Genomic DNA, 16,585 nt, shown 5'->3' with positions numbered 1-16,585 from the left:
AAATACAATAGTTTGTACATGCATAACATTTTTCAGTTTTCCATATAACAATACAACCCTCACTAGGTCCTCTGTCATCCTTCTTGGACCTGTATTCTCCCCACCCAATCCACCCCAGAGTCTTTTACTTTGGTGCAATACACCAACTCCAGTTCAGGTTCTACTTGTGTTTTCTCTTCTATGAAAGCCTTTTTGCGAGTCCATTATGCTGTCTCCACAGCCCTGGGAGCCTCTTGTATTCTTCGGCTGTTTGATGAACATCTCGCCACCAATAGTCTAATGTGGATTTTGCTTCTTGTTTCACTATGTTTATAGATTTTGTCTGTTGGTAAGATGGAAAGAGATTGTGGGATGAGGTGTTATAGCTGTATCTGTAACACATTATTTCTTCTAAACACCTTGAAGAATCAAAGGCAAATATGGCCAAATATGAATGTGTATTTGGTTTAAATAACTGAATTTGCTTTCTGAATATTTTTCTCCCATCCAAGTACAAACCAGGTCCGACCCTGCTTAGCTTCTGAGATGAGACAAGATTGGGCGTGTTCAGAGTGGTAAGGTCATAGACTGAATATTTTACTAAAAATAAAGCTGTTGAGGGATCCTGGCGGTGGCACATCTGGCTAAGGGCACATAGTAGCAAGCACAGGGACCCGCACAAGGACCCAGGTACGAGCCCCCACTCCCACCTGCCGGGGACACTTCATACGCAGTGCAAGTCTGCAGGTGTCTATCTCTCCCTTTCTATCTCTCCCTCCTCTCTCAGTTTCTCTCTGTCCTATCCAATAAAATGGAACAAAATAGCCACCAGAAGCAGTGGATTGGTAGTGCTGGAATCCAGCCCTAGAGATAACCCTGGAGGCAAAAAAAAAAAAGAAAGAAAGAAATTGTTGATAACATTAGACACTATGATGCTGAGATAAACACTCTTGCACTTAGGGGGTTGTACATTCACAGGAGCTGTCTCCCAGCATCGAGTCTAAGAATTGGAACTTCTGGGTCAAAGAACATGCCATTCAGTCACACACATACATCCAGCTGTTTTGTGGTGTAGGCCACATGGACCATGGAGAGTACCTGCGTTGATGCTCACAGGACTAAACTTCCAGCCCAGCTCTCACTGCACTGGAGGAAGTTTTGGTGCTATAGCATCTTTCCTTCTCTCCCTCTCTCTCTCTGTCTCTGTTTTGCTCTCCAAAAAAGTCAGTCTAGAGCAGTAAAGTTCCAGTGATAACCACCTGGCCTTTTCTATACTTGTGTAAACTCTACTTTACATAGTACTTGGGAATGGATAGAAGAGGAATCACGTTTTTAAAATAGTAATGAGGAAGCTGTAAATATCCTAGCTGTGTTTCTGTGGTCAGTTGTTTATCCTACTACCCTTCGTTGTCAATGGCATAGCGATGGTCTTTCTTAATGATTTGTAAGGTTCTGACATATTAAGGATACTAGCTTTTTGGCCTGATCCATGCATATACATGAGTTCTTTACAATTTGGATAGTCCAGAAAGTAAAAGAGAATGATTAGTGTAGAACTGATTTGCAAGATTATCAAATGTTTGGGGGCTGGACGATGGTGCACACACATGTTTCAAGCCCTCGGTTCCCACCTGCAGGGGTAAAGTTTCATGAGTGGTGAAGCAGTGCTGCTGCAGGTCTCTTTCTTTCTCTTTGCCCTGTTCCCTCTCTGCTTCTGTCTATCCAAAGAATAATAAATAATGATCCTGGGTCTATACTCCCAGAAGGATAAAGAATAGGAAAGCTTCCAATGGAGGGGATGGGATGCTCAACTCTGGCGGTGGAAATTGTGTGGAATTGCACCTTTCTTCCCCAAATGATTTGTTGATCATAATTAAATCAATAAAAAATTAAAAATTAAATAAAATGTTTGGGGTAGAGTTGTGTTATACCCAGCAGCATCCAAGTTCCCATGTCATTAAAGCAGAGACCACTCTACCTAAGTAAGCCCTTTCTCCTCTCCTCTCCTTTCACTCCCACCATAGTTTTCACAGCATGGAAGAGTCAACCTATTATTATTTCTTGCAACTTCAAGGGTTTTTATTGGTTCCCGTTCTACATCTGAGCGAAACCACCCTGCAGCTGTCTTTCACTTCTTGACTTCTCTCACTTAGCATGGTGTCATGGTGTCATCCCCAGATCACCCATTTGGTCCTAAAAGCCAGGGTGTTATCGTCGTCCCTAAGCCACTGGCTGTGGAGTCAGCCACTCGAGGATGCACTCCCCCCAGGTCCCCGCCCCCGTTGCAGTCACCCTGCCCCTGGTTGCACTGGCCACGCTCCGTTGCAGTGACCACGCCCCGTCGCACCGACCACACCCCATTGCAGGGACCAAGCCCCGTTGCAGTGACCACAGCTCACGTGTTGCTCTCTGTCGCCCACAGACCTGCAGTGGAAGTCCGGGCACATGGCGGAGAGCCTGAGCAACATGCCGCGTCACTCGCTCTACATCATCATCGGGGCCCTCTGCGTGGCCTTCATCCTCATGCTCATCATCCTCATCGTGGGCATCTGCCGCATCAGCCGCATCGAGTACCAGGGCTCCGCCCGGCCGGCCTACGAGGAGTTCTACAACTGCCGCAGCATCGACAGCGAGTTCAGCAATGCCATCGCTTCCATCCGACATGCCAGGTGGGCGGCGGGGAGGCTGCTTTGTCACCTGCTTTCTGGCTGCTGGGTTCTGTCAGGGACGGGGCTCGACTTTCCCCAGGGCATCTCCAGAGATCCTGCATGGGCCACCTGGGAGGTGGCGCAGTGAGTAGAGCATCAGACTGGCAGGCACGGGGTTCAGTCATCACTGCATGTGCCAGAGTGATGCTCAGGCTGTCTCATCAGTCAATCAATCAATCAATCAATCCATCAATATTAAAAAAAATCAGGGGGCAGGTGGTGGCTCACCTGGTAGAGTGTAAGGACCTCGGTTCAAGCCCCTGGTCCCCACGGGCAGGGTACGGGGGGAGGCTTTACAAGTTGGAGCAGTGATGCAGGTGTCTCTCTTCTTCTCTCCCTGTATCTACCTCTCATTCTCTATCAAAACAATGAAGAAAGGAAGAAAAAAAGAAAGAAAGAATGGCTCGCAGGTATGGTGCAGTCATACAGGGATTGAGCCCCAGCAATAACTTCCGGTTAAAAAAATAAATCAGGCAGAACATAAGAAACAAGGACAGGAAGGAAAAACACAAAGTGAAACTTGGACTGGATGGGGGTGTGTTGCACCAAATCAAAGAACTCGGAAAGTGAGGAGAAGGCAGGGGATATATGGCACTGGGGTCCTGGTGCATGATGGAGGAAAAGGACGGAGGGAGGGAGCGAGGGAGAGAGAGAAGGACTGCTCAGCTCTGACAGGGCGTCACCAGGGACTGAGTCTGTGCGACACAGCTAGCCGTGCCTTTGGCCCTCGATTTTTCTACTTACTTACTCATTTGAAAGAGAGAGGAAAGATGGAACAGCACCGCTCCCGGTGCTCATGCTGGTTCTGTCCATCCTGCTTCCATGTGTTTGGGGTCCAGCGTAATCTTGGCTGGAATGTCAAATACCGGTTTTGGGAAGGACTCAGAGGGACCCAAATGCTGCCTGAGAAGATGTTTAGGAAGTCTGCTTTCTTAGAAGGAAGTCACCAGATCCAAGCCTTATATTTTGCAGCTATCTCTGTACATGATGCTACGTGAGAAGCTAAACCCATACTGCTGCGTCTGGGGAGGAGCCCCAGTGAAAGGAGCAGGGACTTAGGATATAATGGGGCACCTGCAGCAGGTGGGGCCCTGGGTAAATTCTCTATGGGCTCTGCCCCGGCCTCGGTGGGAGGGAAGAAAGAAAATGCAGGGGCAGGGTGATGGTGCAGCTGGCTAAGCACACATATTACCAAGGGCCCATGTTCAAGCCCCTGCTTCCCACTTGCAGGGAGCAGGAGCGCTTCACAAGAGGTGAAGCAGGCCTGCAGCTGTCTACCTTTCTCTCTTCCTCTCTGTCTACCCCTCCCCTCTCAGTTTATCGCTCTCATATCAGATAAGAACTGCGGGAGCAGTGGCTGTGTAGTGCTGACTTGGAACCTCAGAAATAACTTCAATGGCAATAAAAATAAATACATATATAAGAGAAAAAAGAGAGATAAAGAAAACAACCAAGTCATAGTGGACTTAGTTATTTTATTTTATTTTTGACTCCAGAATTCAGTGCCAGCACTACCAATCCACTGCTCCTCAGAACCATTTTTTCTTTCTTTTTTAAAAAATTATCTTTATTTATTAATTGGATAGAGACAGCCAGAAATCGAGAGGGAAGGGGGAGACAGAGAGGAAGAGAGACACCTGCAGCCCTGCTTCACCCCTCGCAAAGCTTTTCTCCTGCAGGTGGGGGCCGGGGATTGAACCTGGTTCCTTGTGCATTGTAACGCGTATGCTCAACCAGGTGTGCCACCACTCGGCCCCTCACTTTTTTCTTTTCTCATTTTTATTAGATAGCACAAAAAGAAATTGAGAGAGTTCGGGGAGATAGAGAGAGGGAGAGAAAGACACCTGCAGACCTGTTTGACCATTTGTGAAGCTGACCCACTGCAGGAGGGAAGTGGGGACTCGAACCTGGGTCATTGTGCAGGGAAATACGTGCGCTTAATCAGGAGCACCACTGCCTGGCCCCTGTGGACTTGGTTCTTTCCCATTGGCTCTTCCATTTTTTCACTTTGTTGTGGGTGAGGTTTCACTATTCTGGGGTAACCTTTTCAGAGAGAGTGAGAGAGAGAGAGAGAAAATCACTTTCCCCTAATTATACCTGAGGGCTTACACCTGGGTCCTGTGCAGGGCAAAGCATGTGATTTTACAGGTGAACTGTCTTACTGACCTACTTTCTTAATTAATTACTTTACTTATGCATGCTCTGGTTATTGGGAGTACCTGGGGTCTTAGCTAAGTCTGTCCCCTCCACAGCCTGTTGGACCTCCCTTGCTGGCCTCCTTCCTCACAAGCCCCCCCTGCATGCATTTATTTCCACATTTCGTCATGAGCGGCACATTAGTGGGCCTCATTAAAATCTGAGATCTGATTGAACAGGTGATCCTGGGAAGGGTGGCACAGAATGTTTCGCTGCCCCTGAGAGGTAGATTCATCTTGTAACAGCTTCGTATTTGTTTGTGGGGTCTTGAAATCTCTAGGTAGGAGGTAGAGAATATACAGAAAGGAGAGAAGAATAACTTCCTCTGTTACTCCAGAAAATCCCCCCCCCCAAGGGCTTCATTCCCCAGGAAGGAGCGGGGTCTACTGGGAGGGGAGACTGAGGGACCCGATTCCCTCCATGTCCAAAGGAAATCTTTCTGCAAGAAGTGTATTTGATTTCAGCCCTGGGATAGTTTATGACAGACTCTTCAAGTTTCCTGCTTGTGTAGCCCACTGGGAAGATATTGAACTGAATCCTCTTCAAAGGAAAGGCAAAACTTGAAAGCCTTCGCAAACCTGGTTCTTATTTAGTGTTGATTTTGATCAAACATCCTTACTGCAGAATTTCCAGCCAGGCTCCTGCCTGTATCAGGGGCTGCAGATGAGACCCTGGGAGCTAAGGCAGTGCCTTTCCCACGTATCTGGGAGCCATCACCCCTGATTTGCACAGCGGCCTCTCAGAGGTCCTGGCTGGGTCTCCCTGGCTGTCTGGCCCTGTTTGCTTCCTTTTCCTGGAAACTGGAAAGGCCTTGGACAAAAGCTCAGCCCTTTTGAGAATTTCCTGCCTCTGGTTTGCTGCAGCAGCTAATAGCTAATGTCCACCCTAACTCTCCTGGAGGGGTCCTGGCTCTGAATACCTGTACCCCAGTGGTCATAAGCAGTGGGCACCTGAGTGGATGTGACATTATCAGGTGGCCTAGGAAGTGTCAGGGAGTTTCAGAGTCAGCCCTCATGGGGTGCCGGACGACGGGGGGGGGGGGGATTTGGAGCTGAGAAGGAGCCCCTAGGCTGGGCTGGGTGGCTCACTCAGCAGGAGAGCACAGGTCTTGCAATGTTTTTGTTTTTGTTTTTTATGAGACAAGGTAGATGGGAACCTGTAACCAAATATGACGCTTGATATAGCAGTTAGCATTACAGCAAGTGCTGCAGGAATGGTTTCTGCTTCTATGAGGGCTGACTTGAGCAGCCTGTAGCGAGAGGGAGGGGGGTGATTGTGAGAGCCGTTCCCATTACTGGCATCAGAGTGGGTGTGACTGTGTTCCAAGAACACACCACAGTTTGACCGTTAGACTTGGTGTCTTTTGAGAGGTGTGTCCTGGGAGATGCTATTCAGGTATGGGGGTGTGTGTGGTGTGGGGGCCTCTGGTCTGTTGGTTCCTGGACCCCTGAAGCTTGTGGTGTCTCAGGAATGGGTGGCGCTATTGATCTACAGGTGACACCACTGCCTTTGGAAGAGAGGGAGGGTTTCTTGTGTTCAAAATAAAGTGAGGAGTAGACCAGCTACAAAAGCAAGCCAAGCAAAGAAAAAAAAAAGCCCTCAAAACCCCAAAACAAAACCAACAACTCCCCAAAAAGCATAACAAAACAAAACCCACAGCCAACGGAAGGAGTATACAGAGAGCCAGAGAAAGAACCAACCCACTAACAGACCATGTATATGCTCACAGCTGTGTAGGATGATGGTCTGGTGAGGTGTCCCCTGTGTGTGTTAGTGGACAGACGTATCAGCCTGCCAAATGCTTGGGGCTGTCTGTAGTTGCAGAAAACATCATGGAAAAGAAGGCGCTACAGGTTGCAATTGACTTACAGACTGTCCTTTGCTATGCTGGTCTACATGATAATTTTCTGTAGTCTCCAACTATTTTGTTGTTGTTGTAATCATGAGTACTTTTGTGAAGAGGAAAAACAGTGTTAGTTGAAAAACAGAATCACACAAGAGCTCCCACATCAACATCGGTAAGTTATTTTCTGAGAGATACTAGAGCATCACGCAGTTCTAGCATGGGTGATACTGGATGCTGAAATTAGGATCTCTGGGATGCAAGCCCTGTACTCTACCACTGGGATAGCTCTCTGGCTAGATCAGGAATTTCTTGCCTTGGTTTAGTACCCAGAGTTGAACGTAATTTTCTTTTTTTTTAATTTTAATTTTATTTTTATTTCTTTATTGGGAGATTAACATTTTACAGTCGACAATAAATACAGTAGTTTGTACATGCATAACATTTATCAGTTTTCCACATAACAACACAACCCCCATAAGGTCCCCTGCTGTCATGTTCCAGGACCTGAACTCTCCCTCCCACTCACCCCAGAGTCCTTTACTTTGGTGCAATACACCAACTCCAGTCCAAGTTCTACTTAGTGTTTTCTCTTCTGATCTTGTTTTTCAACTTCTGCCTGTGAGTGGCACCATCCCATATTCATCCTTCTGTTTCTGACTTATTTCACTTAAAATGATTTCTTCAAGCTCCATCCAAGATGAGCTGAAAATGGTGAAATCACCATTTTTAATAGCTGAGTTTCATTGTGTATATATACCACAACTTGCTCAGTGAACATAATTTTCTATGGACACTAGCTTATTCTTAGCATTCATCCAATTCTGGGAAACAAAGGGGCTATAGAAGATGTTAAATCTTCGACATTTAAGTCTGAGTGGACACTCTTTCTTCCCTGTGTGAGCCTGCTTCTGTGAGGTGTGGGTGTGGGCAGACTCACAGAAAGTCATGTATGATGCTATTGGTGTTGTTTAGAACTGTTATATGCTGTTTCTTCAGTCAGCCATGTTAGCTCCCATGCCCAAAGGAACTGGGACACTCTTCCAGGCAGCTGGTTCAATCACAGTACAAGGATTTCCGCCCCAAGATTGTCCTGGGGTGTTGGTCCAACTGTAACTATGCTTCCTTTGTCACCAGCATTGTGTTCTGGTTTGGAGTTACTCTTTTTGTTGTCAAGCTGCACAGCAAAGTAACAAATCTAAGAAGACCATCTTGTTCTCTGGTTGACTTTGGAATGAGATCTTTAGCCATGCCAATAGTTCCCTGTCTTGCCATCTTACACTCTGTAAACCTTGAACCCTCATCCTCAGACCCACCTGGTCAGTGTTCAGCTGCACAGCGGGTGTTCTGACGACAGACAGCTCTTTGAACTACAGCCTGTGGACAGATCGTATAACCTGGAGGCATTTAACTTTCTAGATCTGGAGGAGTAAAATGGGTCTTCTAAATAGCTCTTCAGTCCACGAAGCTGCATTTATTTCTTTCTGTTTTTTTCTTCTGGCCAACCAGTTGGTTAGGACTGGCTACATCTGATTCTCTTACCCGCCTCTCACATTCTCACAGGAGATTGTTCCATGCTGTTCCTAGACCCAGGGTTTAGGCTCCCATACAGTGGAAATTGCCAGAAGATGGAATAATTCCCAGACCAGGTTTTGGGGGGGTGGTGGTATGGAGGCAAAGGAGGGACAGCTCAGCAGATTCACACATTGGGTCCCCTGGGAGCCCACCTAGGGCGTTCAGGGGTGTGCAGGCAAGGGGTCTCATCCTTTGGGGCTGGGGAGTCAGACCAAGCCCACTTGTTGTTAAAATTTCGGAAGGATCTTGCCGGGCCAGCTAGCTTCACGGCGGGTAACAGAGACGCGGAGACAACGGCTGGGCAGGGAAGCTGTATTTCTTTATTCAGGAACAACGATTCATAAACTAAGACAAACTAATCACCAAACAGAACTCTGCTGTCTCTTTGCGGCGGCGCAAGCACTCTCTCTTTTTCTCTCGAACTCAGGAACCCTCTCCCTTACTCTCGAACTCATGAACTCTCGTACTCGGGAACCCTCTCAAACTCTGGCACTCTCGAACTCAGGAACCCTCTCCCTCTCTCTCTTCCTCTCGAACTCAGGAACTCACTCTTACTCTGGAACTCTGGAACTCTCGTATTGGGGAACCCTCTGAAACTCTTCCACTGTGGAACTCTCTCTTACTCTGTAACCCTGAAACTCTCGAACTCACGAACTCACGAACTCTCGAACTCAGGAACCCTCTCTTGGGGTTCCTTGGGGCGGGGCCAAGAGGGCCGCGAAATTAACTGGACTGATCCAATTCTCTTGGCGGGGGAGGGCTAGAACAAACCAATGTAAAGCATACGACACCCACTGGCCAGACTGAGCCCACCCACTGGGGGGGATTTTGTGGGACAGGGGGAGGGTCAGGAACTGTCCTGCTTATGTGGTGGGGTTCCCTCACTAAGAATCCCTTAGTAGGCCCAGGTAGTGGTGCTTAAGTGCCGTGCACGTTCAGGGGGCCTTTGTGTCCGCAGTTCCTCAGCTCAGTCTGCAGGGGACGGCCGGCCAGTCAGGAGTCTGTCTACTGAGATAAGACAGACAAGGAGAGCTTTCCACTGTGAATGACTGGTCTCTTCATCACTTTAATTAATGGATATGATAAGTACTGGCAGTCTCTTGTCATCCCCAGAGTGCACGTTTTTAAGAGAAAGAGGTTGTATTTTATTATTATTATTATCATTATCATTATTATTATTTTGGATAGAGTCAGAGAGGAATTGAGAGGGAAGGAGAGAAGAGAATAGAAAGGAAGAGAGAAAGAGACACCTGCAGCACTCACCACTTGGAAAGCTTCCCCCCTGCTGGTGGGGACCAGGTACTTGAACCTGGGTCTTTGTACAGTGTAATGGTGTGCCCGACCAGTGCACCACCACCCGGCTCTGGGAAATAGATCATATATGCATATATACATATATTAGAGCCAGACAAGGAGAGGCGGAGGGAGACAGTGAAATACGCCACAGCAACACAGTGCGCTGGGCTCAAGCCTGGTCTCACATACAGCAAAGCAGCCCACCAGCCAAGTGAATTATTTCATCAGCCCAGTCAAAAGATTTTTGATGCACCTTAAAGCTGCCCCCCCCAAAAAAAATATTTCAGACTTGGCAGCAAGTGGAAGAGTCCGTCAGTTTTTACACCATTGACTGTTTTCCTGCTCTCAGATAGTGAGGACCTCACTCGCTGAAACGTACTGCAGGCTGGGGCCCCCTTCCCCCATGACGCACATAGGTGAACACACGTGTGTGCATGTATGTGTTTGCAAAGTCCCATTCCTCCAGGGGGATTTCTCATGTCAGATGGTTTCCTTGAAGGTTTTCTGATACTGCGGAAACAGCTGGGGCTTCTTAGAGGCCAAGAGCCTTCGCTCTTTTCCTGCATTTGGCCTGGTGCCCACGGGTGGGGGCAGGAGCCTTTGTGTATCTGCGCTCCTGAGCTTCTGAAGACCAGTGAACCTCCAGTGGGTGGGAACACAAGACTGATGGAGGTTTAAAGAGAAAAGATTGTGAGACTGGAGAACTAGCTCCTAGGAGAAGATGCCTGCCTTTTTCCAGGCTGGAGCCATAACACCATGTGGGAGTGATACACTCTGGGAGGGGCTCTGGTGATGTGGCATATCCTCTCTTCTCTCTTTCTCCCCTCTGTCCTCTCTCTTTCTCTCTCCATATCTGAAACCATTGACCCAGAGTAGTGAAATTGTGCTTGCCCAAGATTCTAGTGATAACAGAAAATAAGTTGGTTAATTAATTAATTCACATAATAGAGTTGGGCCAGGGAGGTGGTTCAGTAGGCAGGACACATTCTTTGCGTACATAAGATTATAGGTTTGATTTCAGACACTGCATATGCTGGAAGGATTCTCTGGTCTCTCTATCCCTTTATCATAAAAATAAAATAAAAGATCCCATGAAAAGTGGGAAGAATCCTCCTCTCTGCCCATTCACTAAAAGAAGGCAAATTTTCAAAAAAAAAAAAAAAAGAAAGAAAGAAAGAAAAGAAGTGATCTAGAAAAGGAGGGAGAGATGGCATGTAAGCCCTGGCAAAGGAGGCTCTGTCCACCAAAGCAACCTTTTTTTTCCCCACAATTTGAAGTTCTTTTATAATGTATTTTTATTTATTTATTTTCCATTTTGTTGCCCTTGTTCTTTTTCATTGTTATTGTAGTTATTATTGTTGTTGTTATTGATGTTGTCATTGTTGTATAGGACAGAGAGAAATGGAGAGAGGAGGGGAAGACAGAGAGGGGGAGAGAAAGACAGACACCTGCAGACCTGCTTCACCGCCTGTGAAGCGATTCCCCTGCAGGTGGGGAGCCGGGGGCTCGAACTGGGATCCTTGCACTTTGCGCCACCTGCGCTTAACCCGCTGCGCTACTGCTCGACTCCCCAGAATGTCTTTTCGTTTGAGCTCTGTTAGACTTGAAACCATTAAAAAGAAATCTCGTCTGTGAAGGGAGTAGGGTGGGCTAGCAGACTGTTGAAATTCTGCTTCACTCCAGGGGCTTCGGGAAAAGTGAGGTCTTGACCAAGAAGCAACCACCCAGAAGTTGAATCTCCTTTATTTTAATAGCCGCCATCTTAGGGCAGGTTCAGCAGGAAGTCAGGAATTAGATTTGAACACCCCTGGCCCTCTGGGCATCAGTCTTACCTTTGAGGGAAAGGGGATTGGATAGTTACCAATGTCTTGAAACAATGGCTTTGTACTCAGGAAAAACAGTGGCTTGTGTGCACAGGGGCAGGAGAGAAGGGGTAGAATAGGGCGACACCAGAACCTTGAAAACAGACACCAGTGTGAGATCCATTTCTCTTCTTCTGATTGTGTTGGGACCTCAGAAGACCTCCAGGTCTTCAGAGGACCTTCAGGTGGGTGGGAAGACAAGACTGATGAAGGTTTGAAAACGAAAAGATCAGGCCAGGCTGTGGTGCACCCAGTTGAGCATAGATTATACCATGTGCAAGGATCTAGTTCAAGCCCCCGGTCCCAGACTGCAGTTGGGTGCTTCCCAGAGGGTGACACAGTGCTGTAGGCCTCTGTCTCTTGTCCTTCTCTGAATATCTCCAGAAAGACCCGGGAGAGAGTCTTTCTGTCCATCCACCATTCAGAGAGATCTGTCCCACTACTCCATATTCTGGACAGGAGCATGGACACAAAATAAACTCACCTCTCAAAATAATTATGAGTCCCAGAAGAAATAGACAAATCAATTCACGTGTTCTTAAAACCTGTCGTAGCTCTACTGTGCCTGACTGCCCTGCAGGCATCTCACCTGCAAGTCAGGGTTAATCTGGGCTCCTTGTGTTTTATAAATATTATTTTATGTCTGCCTCCCACATCCAAACACAGATGTTGTTTGCTCAGTGTCATCTTCCGTGAGGAGGTTTCAATCTGTGTATTGCTAGAGAACATACTTCTTTCTTTCTCCCCCTCACCTTATTGGGGAGGTGTTTGTGGTTTACGGTATGGTTGTTGGTACATGGGTACATCAACACCCCAAGACCTGTGGGCTCTTGAGCAGGGTTCTGATACAGCTCTCGCTCTCTCTCTTTCTCTCTCTTTATAACAGCCTCCAGGGTTATTTCTGGGGCTCAGTGCTGGTACTACAAATCCACTGCTCCTAGTGGCCACTTTTTCCATTTTATTGGATAGGATAGAGAGAAATTGAGAGAGGAAGGGGAGACAGAGAGGAAGAGAAAGTTAGACACTTGCAGACCTGCTTTACCACTTGGGAAGCATCCCTGCTGCAGGTGAGAGGCTGGGGGACTCAAACTCGGATCCTCGCACGGTCCTTGCACTGCTTAGTACTGTGTGCACTTAACTGGGTGTGCCATCTCCCAGTGCCCTCTCTAGAGCTCTTTCATTAAAATAAACAAAGCTAAACACAATAAATAAGGGTCAGCTTGGCCACTCCACAACCAGGGAGCATTGAGACCAATTAGAACTGCAATCCTGGGTGGCCGTTGGCTAAAGTCACTGTGATCCGCTGTCCCCTGCAGACAGAGACCTGGAGAAGTCCCCAGAGTCCTTTGCTTTGGTGCAGTACATCCTGCCCAGGCCAAGTTTGCTTTGTGTTTTCCAGCCAAGATGTGTTTGCAACCAAGCTGGAGCAAAGGAGATGACCTCATCATTTTCAACAGTTGAGGAGTCTTCTGTTGTGTGTATCTACCACAGATTTATTAGCCACTCGTCTGTTGTTAGGCATTCTAATCAATATTAGAATATTGTTAGAAATTATGCTGCTAATAGCTCCTGTGGAGAGCAGTCTGGAGAACTCTCAGAAGGCTAGAAGTAGACCTACCCCATGACTCTACACTTCCTCTCCTGGGGATCTATCCTGAGGAACCCAAACACACCCATCCAAAATGATTTGTATATACCTATGTTTGTAGCAGCACAATTTGTAACAGCCAAAAACCTGGAAGCAACCCAGGTGTCCAACAACAGACGAGTGGCTGAGAATGTTTTGTTCTATATACACAATAGAATATTACTCAGCTACTAAGAATGGTAAATTCACATTCTTCACCTCATTTTGGATGGTATTTGTAACATATACACTCAGTCAGGTGCTCCACTTTTTCTGGATGGAGAGACTCCCTTGGATGGAGCTTGAAGGGATCATGTTAGGTGAGATAAGCTAGAGAGAAAAGGATGAATGTGGATTGATTTCACGCATAGACAGAAGTTGAGAAATAAGAACAGAAAGGAGAAACACAAAGTAGAACTTGGACTGGGTTTGCTGTATTGCACCAAAGTAAAGGATTCTGGGGGTGGGGGGTGGGCAGGGGGCTGCTTTCAGGTCCTGTGCGTAGTGGTGGAGGAGGACCTAGGTTAGAGGTGAAAACTGAGAAATTTTACACATGTACTAACAACTGTATATACTATAAACCATTAATCCTCCAATTAAAGAAAAAGAAATTGCATGGCTGTGAACATAGGTATACATAGGTCTCTGCACTTTGATTCCATAAGATAGATCCCCAAGAGAGGGCTTGCTGATTATAGGGTAGGTCCATTTCTAGTGTGAGAAATCTCCAGACTTCTCCACAAGGGTTGGATAAATTTGCATTACCACCAGAAGTGTAGAAGGGTCCTTTTTTCTCCACATCCTCACCAACATTTGTTGTTACTGTCTTTTCTAAGGTCATTCTCACAGGTATAAAGTGGTATCTCGTTTGAGAATGTATTTTATTTTTTAAAGTTTATCTATTTGCTTATGTTTGGGGATAGAGACAGAGAGAAATTGTGAGGGATTCAGGAGACAAAGAGGGATAGAGGAAGAGAGACACTGTAACACTGCTCATGAAGTTTCCCTCCTGCAGGTGGGGGGGTCAGAGGATTGAACCCCTGTCCTTTCACACTGAGTGTAATATGCACACCCTGCTAGGTGTGCCACCTCCTGACCCCCTGTGAGAATGTACTTCTTTTTTTTCTTATCTTTTTAAAATTATTACTAGTGAGTTAATATTGATTTATAAGATTATGAGATAACAGGTGTAACTCCACACTGTTCCCAGCACCAGAGCTCTGTGTCCCCATTCCCTCTACTGGAAACTGCAGTGGTTCTCCCAAGGTCACAGATACGGGTTGACTGTTCGGTCTGCAACTATCTATCTATATTTTTACATATTCCTGCCTTCTGTTCCTTTCTAAGTCACACCTACCTATTGCTACTTGTGAATGTCCTTTCATTTTTTTCCTCTTCTCTCTCCAGGTCCTGATGGAGTTGGGTCCAGAGCTCTCTGGTCATCTTCCCTTAACATTTCTCCCCCTTTAAGGGGGGGGAGTATAGACCAAAATTCTTTTGAGGGGTACAGAAGGTGGGAATTTTGGCTTCTTTTTTTTTTTAAAATTAAATTTAATTTTTAATCATTTTCCCTCAGATTAATTAAATAGTGATTTATATGACTACAGATTAATAGGAGTTTACATAAACACCTTTCCCACCACCAAAAGACTGTGTCCCTTCCCATCCTCCCCCCTCTCCACCGCCCTCCCACCCACCCCACCCCCCCGCCGCATGAGGCTAAAATCCCCAGGGTTTTTTACTTTGGTGCCCTACTCCAAATTCAGTCACATCCTGCTTTGAGTTTCCCTTTCTGTTACTCTTTCTCAATTCTGGCTTTTATAATTGCTTCTCTGCTGGACATGGACATTGGCAGGTGGATCCCTACCCCCAGCCTGTTTCTGTCTTTGCCATGTGGGGTCAGGCTCTGGAGCCGTGAGGTTCCAGAGCACATTAAGAGGCACTTGATAGGTCTCTTTGATTCTTGCAGGAGACTCTCACCCCTTCCTCTCATAAAGTGTGAGACCCTGGGTCTCTCTAACTGAAGTAATTCTCCTTATCTTCTGTTTTCAGGTTTGGAAAGAAGTCCCGACCTGCCATGTACGATGTGACCCCCATCGCGTATGAGGACTACAGCCCCGACGACAAACCCTTGGTCACGCTGATAAAAACGAAAGATTTGTAATCTTTTTCGGGGATTCTTTTTTCAAAGAGAGGGGCCTCCTATACTCATTTCAATCTTTTTAAGAAAATTTAAAAGCTTCCGAGATTGAAACCGTTAGCTGCTCAAGAGTTTTTTGGTAGCACATCAAGGAATTATCTGCAGCTTTTTAGTTTGGGGAAAACATATTTTAAACAATGAAATCTGTGAGATCCATAGCTGACGTTTCAGTGTACATTCAGCTCTCTAAACTGTTTGCTTCAACTAGTTGTGCGCTGTCTACACAGTCACCAAACCCAGTTACATTTCTGTGGTAGCTACAGAATAAGTCTCATTGAGGAGAAGTTTCTATTGGATGTGTGTGTGTCAGCTTCCCGAGTAGTTAGGAAACACTTGTAGTGTATGATGCATAATACAGTATACCCGTTAATTAAAAAAAAAAAAAAAAAAGAAGAAGAAGAAGTCTGAAATGTTTGTTTTGTGGAAAAAAATTTTAAAGAAGCTAGTTAAATCTATTATTCCTAACCTGAATGAAATTAGCCTTTGCCTTATTCTGTGCATGGGGTAAGTAACTTATTTCTGTGCTGTTTTGTTGAATCTTGTGGAAACAATATCCTGAATTTTTTTTTCTTTTTCTTTCTCCCCCCCCCCCCCCTTTTTTCTCTTTTGGTCATTTTTGTAACAGTCCTCAAACGAGGCCTTGAAAAAGTGCATAGTAAAAGGGTCTAGTTAGACAAATGATGATCACACTGAATCTCTAATTTTCTTTAAAGAGTCAAGGTTTTTCTATTGTGAGTAAATGCCCTTTCTGTTGTTGTTCATTGCTAAGAGGTAGTAGACGTAAGAGAGTCCTGGTCCCTCTCCTAGTGAGTATTTCTCATAGTGCATCATTATTTATATCCATGACAATTTTGTGGCTGTATTTGACTGATATGTGCTTCTTCTGATACTTGCTAATTTCAAAAGAATATTGAATAAATGTTACCAAGTCAAGGACACACTCATCTCTCGTTCTTTTGTGATTATATAGAAAAGCATTTGAGACTGCATCTTGATTGTCAAGCAGGCAATCTTGATGGTTTTTACATTTTGAACATTCTAGTCACTTCACTGAGGGTGGCTACCTCTGTGTGTCAGGGGAGGGGTGGGATGGTGGGGAGCTGGTGACCCCAATTTGTCAGTGAACCACTTTTCCTTTTTTTAAGTGCAAGGAATAGGGAAAAATGACAAGAATCCTCATCTGAATCTTTGTATCAAAATTTGCCCAAGACGTGCAGTCCTTTTCTGAAATGCAGAAGAGCTTTCAGGTGTGATGGACAGGGCTCTGAGGTCTTACCTGCTGCTGTTCTTGGAGTGTAT

General features: G+C 46.0%; 1 protein-coding gene across 1 annotated transcript in view; it reads left to right on the top strand.

Annotated features, from left to right (window-relative positions):
• DNER (delta/notch like EGF repeat containing) overlaps positions 1–16,224 on the top strand; it is a 346,936-nt gene extending 330,712 nt beyond the window's left edge. The window contains 2 exon segments of the mRNA XM_060193734.1: positions 2,402–2,648; positions 15,139–16,224. Coding sequence (XP_060049717.1) covers positions 2,402–2,648; positions 15,139–15,250 — 359 coding nt within the window. The 3' untranslated portion in view covers positions 15,251–16,224.
• The last annotated feature ends 361 nt before the right edge of the window (positions 16,225–16,585 follow it).

The sequence above is a fragment of the Erinaceus europaeus genome, chromosome 7, assembly GCF_950295315.1.
Source record: "Erinaceus europaeus chromosome 7, mEriEur2.1, whole genome shotgun sequence".
Classification (NCBI taxonomy): domain Eukaryota; kingdom Metazoa; phylum Chordata; class Mammalia; order Eulipotyphla; family Erinaceidae; genus Erinaceus; species Erinaceus europaeus.
The sequence above is the reverse complement of the archived record's forward strand: the minus strand, read 5'-3'. Positions and strand labels throughout refer to the sequence as shown.